At 36.4% G+C, this 20,268-nt stretch overlaps 1 protein-coding gene across 1 annotated transcript in view; it reads left to right on the top strand.

Moving 5' to 3' along the window:
* The window catches only part of MPP7 (membrane protein, palmitoylated 7 (MAGUK p55 subfamily member 7)), a 181,508-nt gene that overhangs the window by 75,148 nt on the left and 86,092 nt on the right, over nucleotides 1-20,268 (top strand). The window contains exons 2-3 of the mRNA XM_006871679.1: nucleotides 3,099-3,176; nucleotides 5,528-5,608. Coding sequence (XP_006871741.1) covers nucleotides 3,099-3,176; nucleotides 5,528-5,608 — 159 coding nt within the window. The remainder of the gene's footprint in view (nucleotides 1-3,098; nucleotides 3,177-5,527; nucleotides 5,609-20,268) is intronic.

Below are 20,268 nucleotides of genomic sequence, written 5' to 3'. Positions count from 1 at the left end.
GATTAAATTTGGAAATAGATCTGCAAGTCTTTTTTCCTAATCGACCTTAGTCTGAAGGCTGTGCCAAAGCCTGTTCAGCATCATTACAACACACAGGCATCCACTGACAGACAAGTGGTAGCAGCACTTGAGGTGCATTGGTAGGGAATTGAACTTACATCTCCCACATGCAAGGTGGGAATTCTACCACTGCGCCTAGGTATTTGAGGGACATCAATAAGATCATGGAAAAAGAGAATGAAACGATGATGGAACTTTCCCATGAACTTTTTGGATGTCCCCTGAATTATGTTAAAATTTAAAAATCCTTTGGGACACCCCCCCCCCAATATTATATATTCTGATGTAAAAAACTGAATAGTGTTAGAGTTTTCCTAAACCAATGAACAATTCACAAGTCTTATAATTTTTATTTTCATGTTATTGTTGTTAGGTAATGTTGAGTTAGTTTCAACTAATAGCTACCTTTCTTAGAGTTTCCGAGGAGCAACTGGTGGGTTTAAACTGCGACCTTGCTGTTAGCTACCCAGGACACCTGGTGTGCTTAGCACCACACCAGGACTCTTGTACTTTTATACTAGTTTCATACTAGTTTATTTCTAAAACTATGTAGCAAAGTAAAGCACGCATCAACAATAGGTTTGTTAGCATTTTGGCGTTCTAGGAAATCATTTTAAACACTTGCTATAGGATGAAATCCAGGAGTCACCAATTCTGAGGCTTGGGGGTAAGGATCTAGAGAAGAAGGATGAGAAAGTGGAGCTGACTGCATTTAAAAAAAAAAAAAAAAAAGACACTGAGAAGAAACAAAATAAATGGGTGGAAAAAAGTTAATGTGGAATGTATGATTTTATGTTACAATTATAGTATTAATACAGGTCAATGTAGAAAAATTAGGAAATACAGAAAGAGAAATAAAAGGGAGAGGTGGAATTGGAACCATTTATAATCCTTCAGTCATTGAAAACAGTCATTGACATTTGTTACATATGTACCCAAAATGGTCTCAGTGCCCTATAAATGGATCGGAGTCACGTTCAGCAAGTGATGTCAATGTAGACCAAAGAGGAGATCTTAGTCTAAGAAGTCAGAGGGCCTGACATTTTGACTCCTGCTCTGCCACTTACTAGCTGTGGAAGTGTTACTTCCTGTAGCTGTTTATCTGTGATGTGAAAGTGATGAATGTACTTTTCTTTCAGTGTTCTTGTTAAAGTCATCGAAGACTATATTACTAATATTACTAATAACTGTTTTGTAGGTTGAGTCCTGGTATGGCGCTGTAGGATAAGGCCTGGACTGCTAACTGCAAGGTTAGTGGTTCAAACCCACCAGGTGCTCCTTGGGAACCCTATACAGGGTCTCTAGATATACAACCTTGGAAACCCTGAACAGGGTTGCTATGAGTCAGAACCAACTCCGTGGCACGTAATTACCACTACCATGCATCAGAAATGACTCGATAGCACTTAGCAGCCACAACAACCATTTTGTAGGTAATACAGCTCCTCGTAAGTGCCTCATAATTATATTGTTGTTAGTGCAGTCCAGTCAGTTCTGATGCATAGAGACCTTCTGTAGCGTTTTCAAGGAGCAGCTTGTAGGTTTGAACCACTGACCTTGAAGTTAGCAGTCCAGGCCTTATCCCACAGCGCCACATCAGCACTCACTTCATAAATATACGTATCTCTTGTTTTTACACATGGGAAGCAGAGATTTAAACAAATAATTGCAATTCCATTAGATGGATTTTATAATAGGCTTAGCTCAGTATTTTATGATAGCATATGTTGAGGTAAACTAAATTTTGATAATTACGTGAACAAAATTAATTTAGCCTTCAGGATGCTTGTTTTTTGTTTTAAATTATGCTTTACTTACTAGCTTCTCAAATGAAAATTCTTTTATAGCTTTTATATTATTTAAAAAATTGTATATTACCCTAGCAGGATCAGTGTTTAAAAATTCCAGTATACTTGCATTAAGTAAAAATGTTGCCCAGATCGTTCTGGTAATATCATAAGTGTCAAATTCTTTGCTAATGCTTTGCATTATATACCATGTAGCCAAATGGGTAATAGAATTGTCTCTTAGCAATAGCATCTGGTTAATCAAAGTAAAATCTATCTTACAGACTCTTTGCAAGAGAGATTGATTTTGAGTATAATTAGAGTATGTATTACTTGATGCCTATTAAAAATCAGGAAATTGTGAGGTGCAACTCATATCTGGTTTTTCATCCATAGTGGAGGGCAATTGTCTTTAACTATAGAAAAAGAGGCTAACGTAAGCTTTCAGGTATAAAATTTGAAGGGTACTTTTATAAGAGCTGAACTACATTAAGTGTAACTACTGGCAGTTAATGTGTTTGTCAAAGCATCTTCCATTATTTACCTTTATAATATGAAATACTTAAAGATTCTCAATCTGTCTTATAATGCATTAGAATATATCGGTGCCTTTGTGCTTCTTGGTAATTATGCTTTGCACTATGAGAAAATGCTTATTTCAACCAAAAAGTTTTGAGAAATCTGGTTGTTTCCTAAATTTAAATTTGGGGGAAAAAGTTTACAATTTGGACCAAAAAAAAAAAAAAGAATAAAGAGTAAAAGAGAGACGTGTGCTTGCTCAGGTGTTCCTGGCGTGTTGGCACGGAGATGTGTGTAGCGCCGGCTTCTTCATTCTTGGCAGATTTTACACCCCGGGCTGACATAAAGTGGCTGCTCGGTAACCACTGTGTTTTAGTCATAATATATGTCTTTAGCAGGAATGTAAGCTTCAACGGATACTTGAATATTAAAGCTTAGATATAAAAGATTTTAGAAAAAGAGCTTTTTTATTTGAGGGAACACATTTTTTGTTTTTATGTGTGTTCTGTTAGATGAAGATTTTTTTTCCCTCATTTGACTTTATATTGTAAACTTGTGTAATTGAGACGCTGCACATAACTATTTGCTGTTGATAGATTAATAAATATGCATCTGGTGTTTAAGAAGTTTAGTGGATCAGTTTTTGTTTACAAATAGAATGATACCTTCGTATTTGAACATTTCAGATGGTTGGCTTGTAGGTGAAATTACATGTATTTGTTTTCTTTACAGATTCATGAGAAGCTACACTACTATGAGAAACAGAGCCCTGCCCCCGTCCTCCACAGCGCAGCGGCCTTGGCCGATGATGTAAGTATCCTGTCTGAGATGCCAGGGCAGTCCCCACCCCCCAGACCTATCCATAGGTAGAACTCAGCTCATTGCAGACAGAGCAGTGTAATCCTCAGAGTGAGAACCATAAAAACTTTCCAGTATTTCCAAAAATCCTGTCATCACCGAGCTTCTGCTGATATTATTTCAGTTTTCATTCACTTTCCTGTTCGAAGGGTTTTACATGTAGATATTCTCGTGTTCTGGCTTTGGCAACTACGTCATAGAAATTTTAGGCTGCAACTCTGTGGGGAGAAAAAAGCTGTCAGCTGTTAGTGTTTCAAGAAAGTCAAAGACAAGTGGAATGCTTTGGAGAAATAAAGACAAATGAGATAGCTGGATTGCTGACAGTGCTAAAAAATGACAGATACTAGTCTAGGAATGAGACATATGAAATACATAAAAAGACAGGATTGTGTTTAAAAAAGGATTATAAGGCATAGCAATGATTTATGGATATTAGACTTTTCCAAATTACCTTCATAACCAAAAAATAAATTTTAGGAGCAATTGGCATTGATGGAGTAGTTAATTTCCTGTAGCTATAATTTTATTTTAAACTAACCTGCTGTTTCTTACTGTTAGCGCTCTGACTTGGATGAATTGACAGCACACCTGTATAAGCTATAAGGGACACTAAGTGAGCCTAGAAATCTCTTCGTTGTGAAAGCTAGCTTGGGTGATAATCCTGTAAGCTTATTTGTTGCTTTAAAATGTTTTCTTTTTTATTTTGATGGAACTGTAACGTAGCTTAGTACGATACTAGGATCTGAAATATAATAATTTCTAAAATCTGATCATATTCAAAAGTTGATTTTTATTTATATAGCTCTAATTTAGAAAATAAATCATATGTAGTTGACATCCAAATCATATGCTATTTGCTTAGCCCCTGAGCATTTCTCTTCTATTTTTATCTATGGGGGTTACACAGATGTTTAAATATGTGTTTTATTAGGAAACTAACCTCTCATTATAGAAGGAAAGCTTTAGAAATGGTTGAAAGTGGGTAACTATACTCACTGGTAAATTGCACTTATCACTTTGCAAATCAGTTTTTAGACATTTTCTGTTAAATCTTTGAAACATGTTTGTTTATAAGCCAATATAATTGAGACCCAATTGTATGAAAATAGTGCTTTTGAAAAAAAATGATAGATCATGTATGTGATAAAGTATAGTATGTAGAATTTATAAGAACAGTGTAATTATGTTGTTATATAATGTGACTAGCAGATGGAAAGAACCTTTTGTTCTTGTTGAAGTTAAGAACTTTGTAAAAATGTTGCATTGAATAAGTTAAAAGCAATTATTGGCATTTGATTATCGAATATTAAGTTTTCTCTGATTTTATTTTTTGTATGTAATTTGCATTATGCCGTTCTCACAGAGAAAAGTCCTTTCTCAGAGAAGGACAAGTAGAAGCAATAGGTGAAAATAAAAATTTGGTTCAATATTAATAAAGGAAATGTTCAATGTTAATAAAAGGCTCATTTATAAAAATATATTTGTATGTTTTGGATTGTGTATGGCATATTTTATTATTGTAATTTTTTTTTCCTGTTACAGTCTTGGTTTCCTTCTTTTGAAAATTTTGCACTCCTTCTTCCTATAATCTAAAATTGAGTAGAAATTCTTTTAGGAACATTTTTTATGGAGACCATGAGCCAGATTCAAGGGTGTGTTTTTTTGTTTTGTTTTTTTAGTAAAACCTACAAATGGAATTCTCTTGATCATTGTAGGGACTATCAGCATGTTTTTGTATTCAAGTATTTGTGAACCTATCATAAGTCATTTTATGATAAACTCCGTTTATATTTAACAGACTTCTTATTCTGTAGGTAAATATCATAAAAGTGTCAGACCCTTTGCTCCATTAGGAGCATTCTATTTCTTTTTACTCCAGCTCTAAACAGCACAGCTACTGTGGAAACACTATGCATTTCACCACCTCGTTCAGAAACTTTATTTTTTTTTTTTTATGGTGTAAAAGCTTGATCCAGTTCTTTTTACAAGTGGTCCTTTGTCTGTGTGCACAAGACCGTCCACATAAATGAAGTGTTGGGCCTTGCCCTTGTTGCGATCATTCAGAAAGTGATTTGGCTGATGTGATTACTTGAGTTGTAGTCAGCCTGAACCTAGACATCGCTTTGACTACTAAAGGCCTGGAAAGAAGAACAGTGATTGATAATCTGTTTTCTCTCATACTGACTTCTTTAAACGCTGGAAAGTAGTAGCCTTGAATAAGATAGATTCTCAAGTTGTCACACACTGAGTAAAACAATGCTTTTTACTAAATGTTCTTTACGACAATGTAACCTCCCTTGCAGCTGGCCGAAGAGCTTCAGAACAAGCCATTAAATGGTGAGATCAGAGAGCTGTTGAAACTACTGTCAAAACCCAATGTGAAGGTGAGGACACATTACGCCTGTTATAAATAGGTTCCAAAAGGACTATTTTTTTAAAAAAACTTCAGAAGAATTTTGTTCTGAGCATCAGTTTTCAAATAAATGTATTTTCAGATAGCATGCAATCTTTTAAGAGCCTAAATCCTATTAAAGCAAAAGAGCTGTGCTTTTGATTGTAATGTTATGACACATTACAAAAACCTTAATGGGAAACTTGGAATTTTAAGTTGGCAAATACAGTGTAGCTTCAAGGTTATTTTCCTTTTAAATGAAGTTGAGAGAACAAAATATAGAACCTTAGTACTCATGATTTTGTTTAGGTTCATTTTACTTGGCTACTATTTCAATATATTTGACAAATGTATCTAAAGTTGTCTATAGGATTGTTTTCCCATTCCTCTTTTTCTTCCTTCCTTCTTTTTCATCTTTCATCCTTCATCAATTAATGTTTCAAAATATCGTATCATCTTAGTACAAAGCAAAGCAATTTTCCATTGTGAAATACCAGTAGACAAATTTTAATTCTTCCTTGCCCTTTTCTCCCATACTTACCACTTGTTTTTCCTCCAGATATGATTAGTCTGTGGAATCCTGATAGTACAGTGGTTAAGCACTTGACTACTGTCCTCAAGGTTGGCAGTTCAAATGCACCCGCTGCTCCAGAGGAAAAAGATACAGCAGTCTGTTTCAATAACAGTTTTGGCTATGCTAATCCTATGGAACCGTTCAGCTCTGTCCAGTTGGGTTTTTATGAGTCAGAATCAACTCACTGGCTATAGGTTTTTGGTTTTGATGATTGGTATATTTAGCATTTTTCCTGCTGGTAATTCTAAAATCATTGTAGCACTAAATCTAATAACCTATACATTTGGAACTTGACACTACTATAATTTTATGTAAAACATTGCTCCCGGAATCAAAATTTATGGACTATATAGTTACAGTGGTCAGTTAATCGTGATGACTTCTGTCAAGCATGGACAGGATGTTGAATGAACATTTCTGTCACAATACCATTACTGATTGTCTACCACGTTTGAAAAATCTCCTTTGAAACGGTGTTCTATATGATCTTAAATTTTTATTTAAAAAGTATTAAATAAAAGATGATGTAGAAGCATGCATGAACTATAATTTCGAAACCCCTTGTTGTCGAATTGATTCTGTCTCACAGTGACCTGATTGAATAGAACTGCCCTCTGGGGCTTCCAAGGCTGTAACCTTGATGGCACTGTAGGACAAGCACTGGACTGCTGACCACATGGTGGCAGTTCAAACCTACCTACCAGTTACTCTTGGAAACCCTACACAGGGTCGCTATGAGTCAGAACCAACTTGACGACACATAACAGCAACAGTCTTCGTGGAAGCAGAATGCCACATCTTTCTACTGCATAGTGACTGGTGGGTTCAAACAAATAACCTTTTGACTGGCAGTTGAGTGTTCAACCAATTGGCACCAGTGTGCCAATTTCTAATACCTTTAAGTAAAGTAATCATAGGAGTCTTGGTGTGTCACTCTAAGTTAGGTGCTGAACTGCTAATGGCAAGGTCAATGGTTCAAATCCACTAGACAGCCTATATAGGATTACTGTCAGAACCAACTTGATGACATTTAACAACAGCAACAACATAATCATAAGCCACGAACTTAACTGTAAAGCATAAAAGAACTATAATTAACGTATGGGTAGTTGATTTGTAATGGTGTAGGAGGCTAGTTAAATTTAAGTTCTGAAAGAAAAAAGATCAGATTAGAGTAGAAAAGTTGCTTAATAATAAAGTTCAAGTGTACAGAAAGGTTAGGAGTTTATAGAAAGTACTTCATAGCCAGAGAACGCTCTGAAGATTTCTTCATCCGGTCATTAGACTGCACATGAGAACTTAATGCAAAACCAGTGTATTGTGATGTTTGCTGCCAAGAGATTGTTAACTCCTTGTTTGAGAATGCTATAAGGAGCTCTGGTAGGATAGTGGTTACGAATCGGGCTGCGAACCTCAGGGTCAGCAGTTCGAAACTACCAGCTGTTCATGGGAGATGAGGCGTTCTGCTCCCATAAAGATTTACAGCCTCGGAAACCCTGTACAGGGTCACTATGAGTTGGAACCGACTCTACGGCACATAACAACCACAACATCATCATGGATAGAGAAGAGAGTATTAGAAATCGAAGACTATTTCAGACAAAAAGTGATTTTTGTGTTCTATACAAGGGTGTTAGAAATAAAATAGTAGTAATGAGAGATTATACTGGGTAGAAAAAGGTATTTGTCTGATGTGGGAAATGCCCCTTTGTATGGTATTATAAAGCTGTCCTTGATCCAATTTTATAATCATTGAAAAGTTAAACTTTATAATGGAGAAAATATTTTAGGTAGAGAGTTTTGTTAGTTTACATATTTATGTAGCAGTATGACTACAAAACTGGTGATAAGACAGCATTAAAGATACAGATTCTGGAAGTATGTGTTGAAAGTAGGTAAGATTCTAGACATGTGATATAGCAGTTGGCAATGGGGATTTCTAAGTAGCCAATATTAGGAGGAAAATACCTTTCTTGTCTTATTTAGCCTGACAAGTAATGTTGCATTTCTGGAAATCACCATTACTCTGAATGCCACTTGTATAGGCAATAACTTTGAGAAGTCCAGCCCCAAAATAAGCGTCATGCTCTTTCATAATGTAATGAGTCATTCTTCTTTGGACTGGGAAAAAATTATTATTCTTTTGTTTAATACAAGCAAGGTGTTGTTGTTAATTGCCATTGAGTTGATTCGGTCCCAACCCATAGCAACCCTGTATAGGGTTTCCGAGGATCGACTGGTGAGCTTGAACCATCGACCTTGCAGTTCAAACGACTTTGCAGTTGGACGCATTAGCCCACGGTGCCACACGAGGCCTCCACAAGCAAGGTAGCAGTGGAATAGTAAACCTATAAATGGGTTTAAACTGGCTTTTAAAACATGAAAACTGTAATTTTGGGGTGTTGATTTGAATGAATACTGTCTCTATTTTTAAGTGGAGAAATTGATTGCTTACTTTTTTTAAATTGCTATTTCATCTTAAATATTTAATTTTTGGTTCTAGAAGGAAAGCTCTTCAGTCGTAAAGTAAAAAGAAAGAAAATTTTACATACATACATATAGATATATGCATGTGTGTGTGTGTGTAACCAAATATGTAGTTACCCTGTGCAGGGTCGCTATGAGTCGGAGCCGACTCCACGGCACATAACAACAACAACAATGGTTAGGTAATACTCTGTGAACATGGTTCTTAGAGTTTCTTTGTTATTTTTGTTGTAATTTTAGGAGCCACTAGAGACAAAATTGTATTCATCTTAGGTGTTTATTTGATACGTAGCGTAGTGGTTACAAATCGGGCTGCAAACTGCAAGGTCAACAGTTCGAAACTACCAGATGTTCCACGGGAGACAGATGAGGCTTTCTGCTCCTGTAAACATTAACAGCCTCGGAAACCCTATACGTGGTCGCTGTGAGTCGGAACCGACTCCATGGCCCATAACCAACCAACTGTGTGTCAACCATTATGGGTACAGCTTGTAAAAAATATACAAAGTTTAATGGAAGTGATAGGAAAAATACTGGATTTTAAAAACACAAAAATATTCGAGGACATACAGAATTAGTGGTAAATCCAATCTTAAACAACACTAAGGGTTAGGGTCGGGGGATTGTTGAAGAAAGCTTTCCAGCGGAAGTGGCGTAGAAGTAGAGACCTAAAGGATGAGTTTGAGGTAACCAGAGGGTTCTAAAGAGTGGGTGTGGGTTGGGTGTAGAATGAGAAAAATAAATGTTTTAGGTAAAGTAAATACTATAGAAGTCCCAAGAAGGAAAAACAAAATTGTCAAGCTCAAGGCTGTAAGGTAAGTTCAGTATGGCTCAACTGTAGCTTGTGAAAGAGGAAATGGCAAGAGTTTGGAGCTGCACAGTGGAGCCTTTCGAGTTTGGTTAACTGTCTGTTTTGGGTTGCCTGGGATAGTACTGGTTTATGCCTAAAATTCCCAAATTATTTGTAGCTCCCCTTTCACTTCCAGTTGTTTCCCTGTTTATATGGCCACTCTAATGGTGAACATATTGAAATGTATGGGTTTTGTCAGAAAAGTAGCAAGAACCATGGAAAGGATTTAAGTGGGGAGTGACATGCTCGCCATGTTGCCAGTGTTGGGAGCAGTGTTTGGGGTGAGGGGTGGTGGAAGCATGTGGGTAATGGAATACTGATGAGAGGAAGGCCAGTTTAGAGCCTGTAGAAATAATGCACATGAAATGAGATTGGGACGCATATGAAGGAAGCGGGGCTGGAATCAGATTATTGTGAGAGAGGCCTTTGATACATGGGTTTGGACAGCTGGTTAATTAATTGGAGAAAATAAGAAAGATCCTGACTGGAATGAATTCCAGATCGATTAAGAATTTAGTGTAAAAAAATTCAACTATGAGAATATTAGAAGAAAAATTGGTAAGTATATAATCCTGGGATAGATTTTAATCATTGAAACCTGCAGAGAGATACACACAAAAACACACAAAGGAAAAGGTTAAAAAAAAAAATGAGAAAAGATAAATGAGGTTAAAAGGAATAATTTATTTCTATAATTAATTTATTAGTGTGTCTGTAATAAGACGTGTGATAGTTTACTTTGACTTTATATCTTTTACAAGGTGGCTTGATGAACTTTTAAACATAAGCTAAATACTATATTTTGAGAATGCATAATTGTGTTTTTTCAAGTCAAACAATGAAAGAAATAGCTTCTTTCTCATTGCTTTATTAATAAGGATGAGTATCTTTATACATACTTTTTTGTTCTGTGAATTATGTGTTTATATACCTTTAGGGATAACAACTCTCAGTTGGCAACATTACCTGCCATTCCTTTTTGTGCTTATCAATATATCACATAAATATTTTTTCCAGTATGTTGTGTTGTTGTATAGGGTTTCCAAGGAGTAGTTGGTGGGTTTGAACTGCTGACCTTGTGGCTCGCAGTCCAGTGCTGATCCTATAGCACCACACCAGGAGTCCTTCGTATTGTAATCATAAGACACTGCTGTGGCACTGTGGGTTAGTGCTCTGGACTGCAATGTCGATTTGAACTGCAAGATCGGTGATTCAAGCTTGCCCGCCACTCCTCGGAAACTGTGTATACCGGGTCACTGTGAGTTGGAAATGACTCAATGGCAATTAACAACAAGATACACTTGCAGAACCTGTACACAAACCAAGAGGCAGTTGTTCAAATAGAACAAGGAAGTACTGAATGGTTTAAAATCATGAAAGGTGTGCAACAGGGATGTATCCTTTCACCATGCTTATTCAGTTTGTGTGCTTAACAAATAATCTAAGAAGCTGGATAGTATGAAGAAAAACATAGCATCAGGATTGAGGGAAGAGTTATGAACAACCTGTGATATATGCAGATAACACAACCTTGCTTGCCAAAAGCTAAGAGGACTTAAAATACTTACTGATGAAGATCAAAGACTAGTATGGATTGCACCTTAATGTAAAGCAAACTAAAATCCTTTCTACTGGACCAATAAATAGCATCATGAGAAGCAGAGAAAAGATTGAAGCTGTCAAAGGCTTCATTTGACTTTGATCCACCATCAACATTCAATGGAAACAGCAGTCAAGAAATCAAAAGATGTATTGAATGGAGAAATCTGCAAAAGATCTATCTAAAGTGTTCAAGAGCAAAGATATGTTTAAGTACTAAGGTGTACCTGACCCAAGCCTTGATTTTTTTCAGTTGCCTCATATCATATGCATGTGAAAGCTAGGCAGTGAATAAGGAAGACTGGAGAAGAATTGATGCCTTTGAATTATAGTACTGGTAACTAATATTGAATATACCATGCCAGAAGAATGAAGACTCTCTATTGGAAAACGTACAGCCGGAATGCTCCTTAGAAACAAAGATGGCGACACTTCTCTTCATGTACATTGGACATGTTGTCAGGAGGGAGTAGTTCAGACATCATGCTTGGTAAAGTAGAGAGTCATGGAAAAAATGGATGGCTCTGAACAAGATGGATTGACAAAGTGGCTGTAACATTGGGCTTTAACATAGCAGTGATTATGAGGATGACAAAAGACTAGCAGTGTTTCATTCTCTTATACATGGGGTCACTGTGAGTCAGAACTGACACTTAACAACAACAGAATTGCAGTAATTGTTTGTTGTTGTTTTAAAGACATTTTGGTGTTGTTTAGACTTCTCTTTGAGTCAATGTAATTATCTACTTAACTTATTCAATATAGGTTGACCTTTCTGGGTTTGCTTTTCTGCTATCTAATCAACACTATTACATATTGCTGCTAACCACAAGATTGGTGGTTTAAATCTGCCAGCAGCTCAAGGAAATGGCTTGCAATTGTAGGGTCCCAAGTCCCCTGTGGAAGAGCGCAAACTTTCCCCCAAGGAAATAATCTTTTAATTGATGGCTACTCGTAGTCAATCTTCACAGAGTTAACTATGCCTGTATTAAATTTAATCATCATGGGAATAAGCACATCAACTTTCAAGCAACTGGGAATCCTGCTCCAGTCAAGTTGACACAAAATCTTAACAGATGGCATGAAAAAATGGATTTTTTTTTTTTTTTTTACGCCAACTTTTTAAAACTCCCCTTCATAAGCTATATAGAGCAAGGGGGTAAAAAAATTACAGGTCTATAATAAGCTTTCAGTAAATATTGTATGATTGAATGAATTATGATCAGTTAAAATTTTGTGGTAGTTTTCTTAATGAATTATATTATACTTGTGTGGCAAACCAATGTTCCACAATGGCTAAGTTTTCAATGGTCTTTCTTCCAAGACACCTTCTAGTGGGTAGACTCAAACTTCCAACCTTTTGGTTAGTTAGCCACTGAGCATGTTAAACATTTGTACCACCCAGGGATTGGAATCGACTCAACAGCAAATTGTTTAAAAGGATATAAAACCATTTTCTTATACTTCTTCTTAGTGATTTTTCTTTTAACTTTATTTGCATTTTCTAAGCTTATACAGAAATATGTACTTTTATGTAGTAAAATTTGACATTCTTTCCAGTATGACTTCTGGGCATTAAGTCAGTTTAGAAAGGACCTTCACTTCCTCTATAACTTTACGAAAATTGCTCTGACTTTTTTCTAAGGTTTCATTTTCTTTTTCATTTTGAAGTAATTAATTCACACAAATATTTGGAGTCTGATGCAAGATCCAGTTCTTATTCTACATTTTAAAATAGTGATTTTTCTCACAGCTTTGAAATAATTCTGTTATATATTTGAATCTGTTTTGAACTCTTGTTTTGATAAGTAGTATAACCTACATATGTAATTGTTTTAATTGTTATAGATTTATAGTAGGTTGTGATTGATACTTGCCAAAGCCAAATTCCTATCATTATTCATACAAATGTATTCTTCTAGGAAAGATAAATTTGGAATTCAGTTTTTAATGCTATGAGAAATCCCAAAGGATGCTGTTGAGCATCCAGAATATGGTGATTTACCCATTTATTTAGGTCTATTTTACATCTTTAATATTCTCTGCTAAGTCTATTCTTGGGCATGATTGTGTGCATGTAAATTGATTTGTTTCACATGCAGTAGTGATTGGGGTGGTGAGGGGTACGATAGGGTTTTTACTAGTTTCTAAGTTTCTAAACTGTGTAGGGTTTCTACCAGTTGGAACTGACTCCACAGCACAATTAGTTATTAAATAGTAGCAACAATTAGTTATTAATTAGTAAAGGGGTTGATTTTTAAACTATTAATGTTGTACGACCTTACTGAATCATCTTATTTCTTTTCCTTTTAAATTGATTCTCCTTATTGTAATGCATAAAGTCATGTCATTGATAATATTTTATCTTTCTGTTTCCAGTTTTTATGACTCCCCCTCCCATTATTGCCTAGTTAAGACATGAACAACAAAAAAAGTGTTCAAAATTTGTAGTAATGAAGGACATGCCTTAGTTTCCCCTGTGCTTCCATAGAGATGATATTGTGTTGCTTTATTAGGCATGTTTGCTGTTAGTTTCTAATATAGCACTCTTTAATATGGAAAGTGGTATTGTCACCTTTCTTATATGTAAATCAAGGACATGTTAAATCTGGTGGGATTCTTTTGCACATATATTAAAGTGATGATGCAAGACTTCATTTTTCATTTATTAGCATAAATAATACTGGGTATAGCTTTATGCTTTTTTGGTAAAACATTTTTATTCTTGGAATTAAACCAGCATGACCATGGTATATTAGTCATTTTTAATATTCGGGTAGATATGATTTGCTAATTGATGCTGAGGCTAAAGTTGGGCTGTCATTTTAATACTTTCTGGTTAGATTTTGCAGCTGGATTCTAATAGCTTTGAAAAACAAATAGAAAGTCCTTTCATGTTTTTCTATGTGCTAGAATGCTATAACTAACATAGGAGAGATTAGTAGACTACTCCTATACAACTATCTGGTCCTGCTCAACACTTCATGAAACCCTATTCAGGAGCTACTCTTATTACCTATTTTAAAGCATCCAAAATTAAACTGGACATTTAAGAAGTTTCTGTATGTTGTAGGAGGTTTCTGTGTCTTCTACTCAACAAAGAACACAAGTATATCTTTTGTTGAGACATGGGATGATCTGATTTATCTGTGCTGTTTATCTAGTACATTCTGCCATACCTGGAACATAGGTGGGTGCTCAGTAAATATTTGCATTCAATGTAGATTATTAAATGTATGGTTCTTTTTGTGGTCTTATATCTTTTCATATAAGGTGGCGGGTGGTGGTGGTTATGTGCCATGGAGTCGGTTCTGACTCATAGCGACCCTGCGTAGGGTTTCCGAGGCTACAGATCTTTACGGGAGCAGAAAACCTCATCTTTGTCCCTCCGAAAAGCTAGTAGATTCAAACTGCTGACCTTGAGGTTAGCAGGCCAATTCGTAACCACTGCTATCAGAGCACCTCTTCATATAAGGTAATTCTGTGTAATTATGTGGCTTTTAAAGTTTTTCTTTGTGTTTTTAAAATAAGTAGGATGTAAGATTGTAGTCACCTCCATCTCACTGTTTAGGAGTCTCTTGCTTCAGAATAGTGCCAGCATTTTTCTTTTATAATTATTGCCCTCAAGTGTTTAATAATTAGGTAATGATTCATCATTTTATAACAAGACTCACCTGAGATCTGTTAAATTCTACATCCAATGTAAATTCATTGGTCAGTTCCTATTTATGTCCAGGAGAAACTAGGAAGTATAAAAGAAAGCAACATTCATGCAGAGACGTGTACACCAATGTTTATTACAGCACTATTCACAATAGCCTAAAGGTGGAAGCAGCCTACATGCCCATTAACTGATAAACAAAATATGCTACATACGTACAATGAAACACTACTCAGCGAATAGGAGAAATGAAGTCTTGATACATGCTACAATATGGATGGTGTTTGAACGTGTTATGTTGATCAAAGTAAGTCAATCACAGAAGGACAAATATTATATGACTTCACCTATAAAAAAAAGACAAGAAAGTACAAATATATAGAAACCAAAGTTTATTAGTGGTTACCAGCAGAAAAGAAAGGAGGTAGGGGAAGAGAGGGTTAATGATAATGAAAAAAATCTCACTGATTGAGGATCGGGTCACACAGCTGATTATTGAAATTGCTGTTGATAATGTGTGCACTGGTAAACAATGGAACTGGCAAAAATTGTGTGATAAATATACTTATAAGAGCAAAAAAAAATACAGTAACTGTTGAGCCTGCTTATGTATAATCTAAACCTCTTGGGACTTTGTTTCTTAGTTTAGAGGTTTAGGGCCCTGGTTTCATGGCTAGCCCAGTCATTTGGCCTAATAGCGTGATCCATGCATGTGTACTACCTCCTAGTTCATTGCACAATGCCTAGGATCGTAAAAACTTTTGAGAAGCCATACAGGTTTCCACTCTTGGTCTCTGTTTGTCTGAAGTAACAGAGAAAGGATGAGTCAGGAATAGGAAGAGGATATGAAATATGTACATAATTTCCTCCATGAACAACTCCTACCTTTGCCATGTGACCAGAACTGAATGTTACCTGGCTACCATTGGAATATGTACTTAATTTCCTCCATGAACAACTGCTACCTTTGCCATGTGATCAGAACTAAATGTTACCTGGCTGCCATTACTTAACATTTGACCAAAGACTCTATACAAGAATCCTGACCAAAAGGGAGAAATCGCAGAACAGAAGTTCAAATTCTCATGAACTCCAGGCTTTCAGGAGCCATTGAGGCTGGTGAACCCCAACAATTATTACGCTGTGAGAGAAGCCTTAAATCAAAACATCCCCTAAAGTCTTCTTAAAACCAAAGATAATTTAGCTTAACAAGTGAAAAATGTCTTCCTTGAGCATTATGCTCCTTTAAGAACTATGCATATAAGATCAAGGAGTCCTGGTGTGGTTCTGTAGGAAGCACTGGATTGCTAACTCAGTGGTTGGCAGTTCAAACCCACCAACCATTCCTTAGAAGCCCATACATGGTCGATTTGTGTTGGAACCGACTCAATGGCACTTAACAACAACATGAACAACAATGTATGAAATCAAGGAACCCTGGTGGCACAGTGGGTTTAACTAAAAGTTAGGTGGTTCAAATCCACTAGCAACTCCATGGGAGAAAGGTGAGGCAACCTGTTTCCATAAGATTTCCAACTCAGAAACCCTGTAGAACAATTTTATTCTACCCTACAGGAGTCCTGGTGTGGCGCTGTGGGTTAATGCACCAGACTGCAAAGCCATTTGAACTGTAAGGTCGGCAGTTCAAGCTCAACAGCTGCTCCTTGGAAACCCTATACAGGGTCGCTGGGGGTCGGAACCGACTCGACGGCACTTTACAACAACAGAGTCACTATGAACAGGAACTGCCTCCATGGCAGTGGGTCCAGTTTGTGTTGTGTAACTTTGGTATATACAATCACAGTGACAATAGCAACTTGACAGATTAGGTATGAACTTTAGGGGGCAGTGAATTTATGCTAATGGGGAAGAACAACACAGAAAAGAAGGGTGAGAATGGTTGCACACTATTAAGAATATAGTCTTTGTCACAGAATTGTACATGTAGAATGAATAGGATTGATGTATGTATTGATGTGTATATTCTCAGCAACAACAAAGTAAAATAAAAACAAAAACATGGCGAGAAAGGAAAAAAAGAAGTAAGTAGCAAAGGCCTATATAGATAAAACAAAGTGAATACTTCTGTGTGGTAGAGCAATGATGGTGGTGGTTTTTAAATGCAGTGATGGAGGGCTGTTGATCTTTACTAAGACTTTGTTTCTAGGGAAAGCAAAGTCAATCAAGAAAACTAACATTTTAAAAAGGAGATTAAAATTCTATGTATCACATTGCCACTTTGAAGGCAAATTCACCTATGAGACTCATCATTCTGTGGCTCACTTTTGATAAAAGAGTGAAGTCATATCATCTCTAGAACATGATGTTAGAATTTAAGAAGTAGGGGGAAATTTTGGTAGATTTGAAAAGGACAGTAAAATAGATTTTTTGTAGTTTTTGAACTTTGCACAACATTCACTTACTAGCAATTACTCATTGCCTAAGTATGCAGGAGGGATGAGACTTCATTAAAGTGTGCTAAAGGGAAAAGCTAAGCCTCCTCCTGGAGCAATAAATCAGTGCTCCTCATCCTTCTGAGCTGGACACTTAATTCTGTAAACCTGACAGATACTGAGAATATAGAGTTGACTCCAGGGGGGTGCAAGTCAGTGAGAGCTTATGAGTCTGATGAGCTACAAGGCCTAGTGTTCAATTTCCTGGAAATTCTTCTGAGCAACAGGTAAAGCCATCAGTTGTGATTGGTGTTTATGGCATATGGAAACACAATTTTCATGTAAGCATTACCTTTTCAAAGAAAAATCTGTATATTCAAGAATAAAATCACCACTTAAAATAGGAAAATGGAATACAAAATTTCTTGTAGTGGTCCAAAATAAAAATGTTGCTAGAAATATTTATAGAACAAAACTATGTGTAAATCTTAAGGTACATTTTTAGAATTCTAACATAAGAATTATTCCAAAGCAAGGTTGGTGGTTCAAGTTCACCAGTTGCTCCTCGTAAACCCTATACAGGGTCTCTATGGGTCAGAGTCGACTTGATGGCACTTAACAGCAACAACAAGGAAGAAAAGTATATATACTGGTGGTATTATTGCTCATCAAGTAGACTAATTGCTTTATGTAAAAATAATATTTGTTAATTTTATATGCAAGGTTGTCACTTCTTCTTGTCAGGTGCCGTCGAGTCAATTCCAACTCATCTCAACCCTATGCACAATAGAATGAAACATTGCCAGGTTCTGCACCATCCTCACAATTGTTGTGTTTAAACCCATTGTTACTGCTGTTGTACCAATCTATCTCATTTGGAGTGTTCCTCTTGTTTTCTGACTCACCACTTAACCAAGCATGATATCCTTCTCCAGGGACTGGTCCCTCCTATAATATGTCCAAACTATGAGAGACGAAGTCTGACCATTCTAGCTTCTAAGGAGTATTATGAGTGTACTTCTTCCAACACAGATTTGTTTGTTCTTCTGACAGTCTGTGATACTTTTAATATTCTTCTCCAATACCATTACTCAAATGCATTAATTCTTCTACAGTATTCCTTATTTATTGTCCAACTTTCACATGCATATGAGGCTATTGAAAATACCGTGGCTTTGATCAGGCCCACCATGTCCTCAAACTGACATCTTTGCTCTTGAGCACTTTAAAGAGGTCTTGTGTAGCACATTTCCCTCATGCAGTGCACCATTCGATTTCTTGACTGCTGCTCCATGAGTGTTGATAGTGGATCTAAGCAAAATAAAGTCAATGAAAACATCAATCTAGTCTCCATTTATCATGATGTTATTACTGGTCCAGTGGTGGAGATTTTATTTCCTTTACATTGCTATTCATACTGGAGACTGTGGTCTTTGATCTTCATCAATATTTTAAGTCCTCTTCACTTTTAACAAGCAAGGTTGTGTCATATGCATATCGCAGGTTGTTAATGAGTCTTCTTCCAATCCTGATGCCATGTCGTTCTTCATATAATTCAGTTTCTCAGGTTAATTTGTTCAGCATACAGATTGAATAGATGTGAAAGAATCCAACCCTGGTGCACACTTTTTGGGATTTTAAACCATTGTTCTGCTCAAACAAATGAGGACGTGGAATAAGAGATATCATTGTTAATGTCAGATGGGTTGTTGGCTAGAAGAGAATAGCAGAGAGTGTTTACCTGTGGTTTTATTGACCATGCAAAGGCTTTTGATTGTGTGGAGCATGGCAAGCAATGGACAACATTGTGGAGAATGAGTATTCCATAACACTTAATTGTGCTCATTTGGAATCTGTACATAAACCAAGAGGCAGTCATTTGAACAGAATAAGGGGACAATGAATGGTTTCAAATTAGGAGAGGTGTACACCAGGCTTTTATTCTTTCACCACACACATTTATTTGATGTATATACTGAGCAAATAATCTGAGAAGCTGGATTATGTGAAAATGAATGTGGCATCAGGATTAGAGGAGGACTCATTAATACAACACCATAACTCAAATGTATCACTTCTTTTATGTTCTTCCGTATTCCTTGACCAACTTTCACATGCATATGAAGCTATAGAAAATACTATGGCTTGGGCCAGGCACACCTTAGTCCACAAACTGACATCTTTGCTCTTGAGCACTTCAAAGTGGTGTTGAAGAATATCAAAATATCATGAACTGCCAGAAGAACAAAGAAATCAGTGTTGGAAGAAGTAGTGCCAGAATGTTCTTAGAAGCCAGGATAATGAGACTTCATTTCACATACTTCAGACATATTATCAGGAGCGACCAGTTTGTGGAGAAGGACACCATGCTTGGTAAAGTAGTGGGTCAGTGAAAAAGAGGACAACCCCCAACGAGATGGATTGGCATAATGCCAGCAGCAATAGATTCAAACATAACAGTTGTGAGAATAATACATAGGACAAGGCAGTGTACGTTCTGTTGTACATCAGGTTGCTATGAGTTGGAACCAATTGGACGGCACCTTAACAGCAACATCATCATAAAGGCAAAGACCAAGGTACTGATAGAACCAGTAACCAGAGAGATCACTTTTTATATTGAATGCTTTGTACAGTCAGTCCTCTGTAAGGAAAGTTACTTAAACTAAGTGAGGAGGAAAATAAGTTGGACATAAAGCTGGAGAGAGACGAAGGCTTTTGGATTGTGCTAAGGAATTTGATCTGCCCATAATCAGTGGATAGCTAGCAAGCCAATTAATACGATTTAACTTTTAAAATCATTGGACACATCACTATGATTAATTAATTTGATAATGGGCCAAGGGTGAGTGCAGTGGAACCATTTGAGGCTCTTAACAATGCATTGCCCCAGGCAAAAGATAATGGCACCCTGATCTAGAGCAGACATTTCTGTAAAGAGCCCTACAGTGTCTGGGTCAACTACTCAAGCACTTTGGCCATTTTCTGTGCTTTTGTTTGTTTTCCTAGGAGTAGGAATTTAACAAATATATCTATATGAATCTCTATCTATCTATCTATGTATCTATGTATCTATCTATCTATGTAT

The sequence above is a fragment of the Chrysochloris asiatica genome, unplaced genomic scaffold (assembly GCF_000296735.1).
Source record: "Chrysochloris asiatica unplaced genomic scaffold, ChrAsi1.0 scaffold00172, whole genome shotgun sequence".
In the NCBI taxonomy this organism is placed as follows: Eukaryota; Metazoa; Chordata; class Mammalia; order Afrosoricida; family Chrysochloridae; genus Chrysochloris; species Chrysochloris asiatica.
The sequence above is the reverse complement of the archived record's forward strand: the minus strand, read 5'-3'. Positions and strand labels throughout refer to the sequence as shown.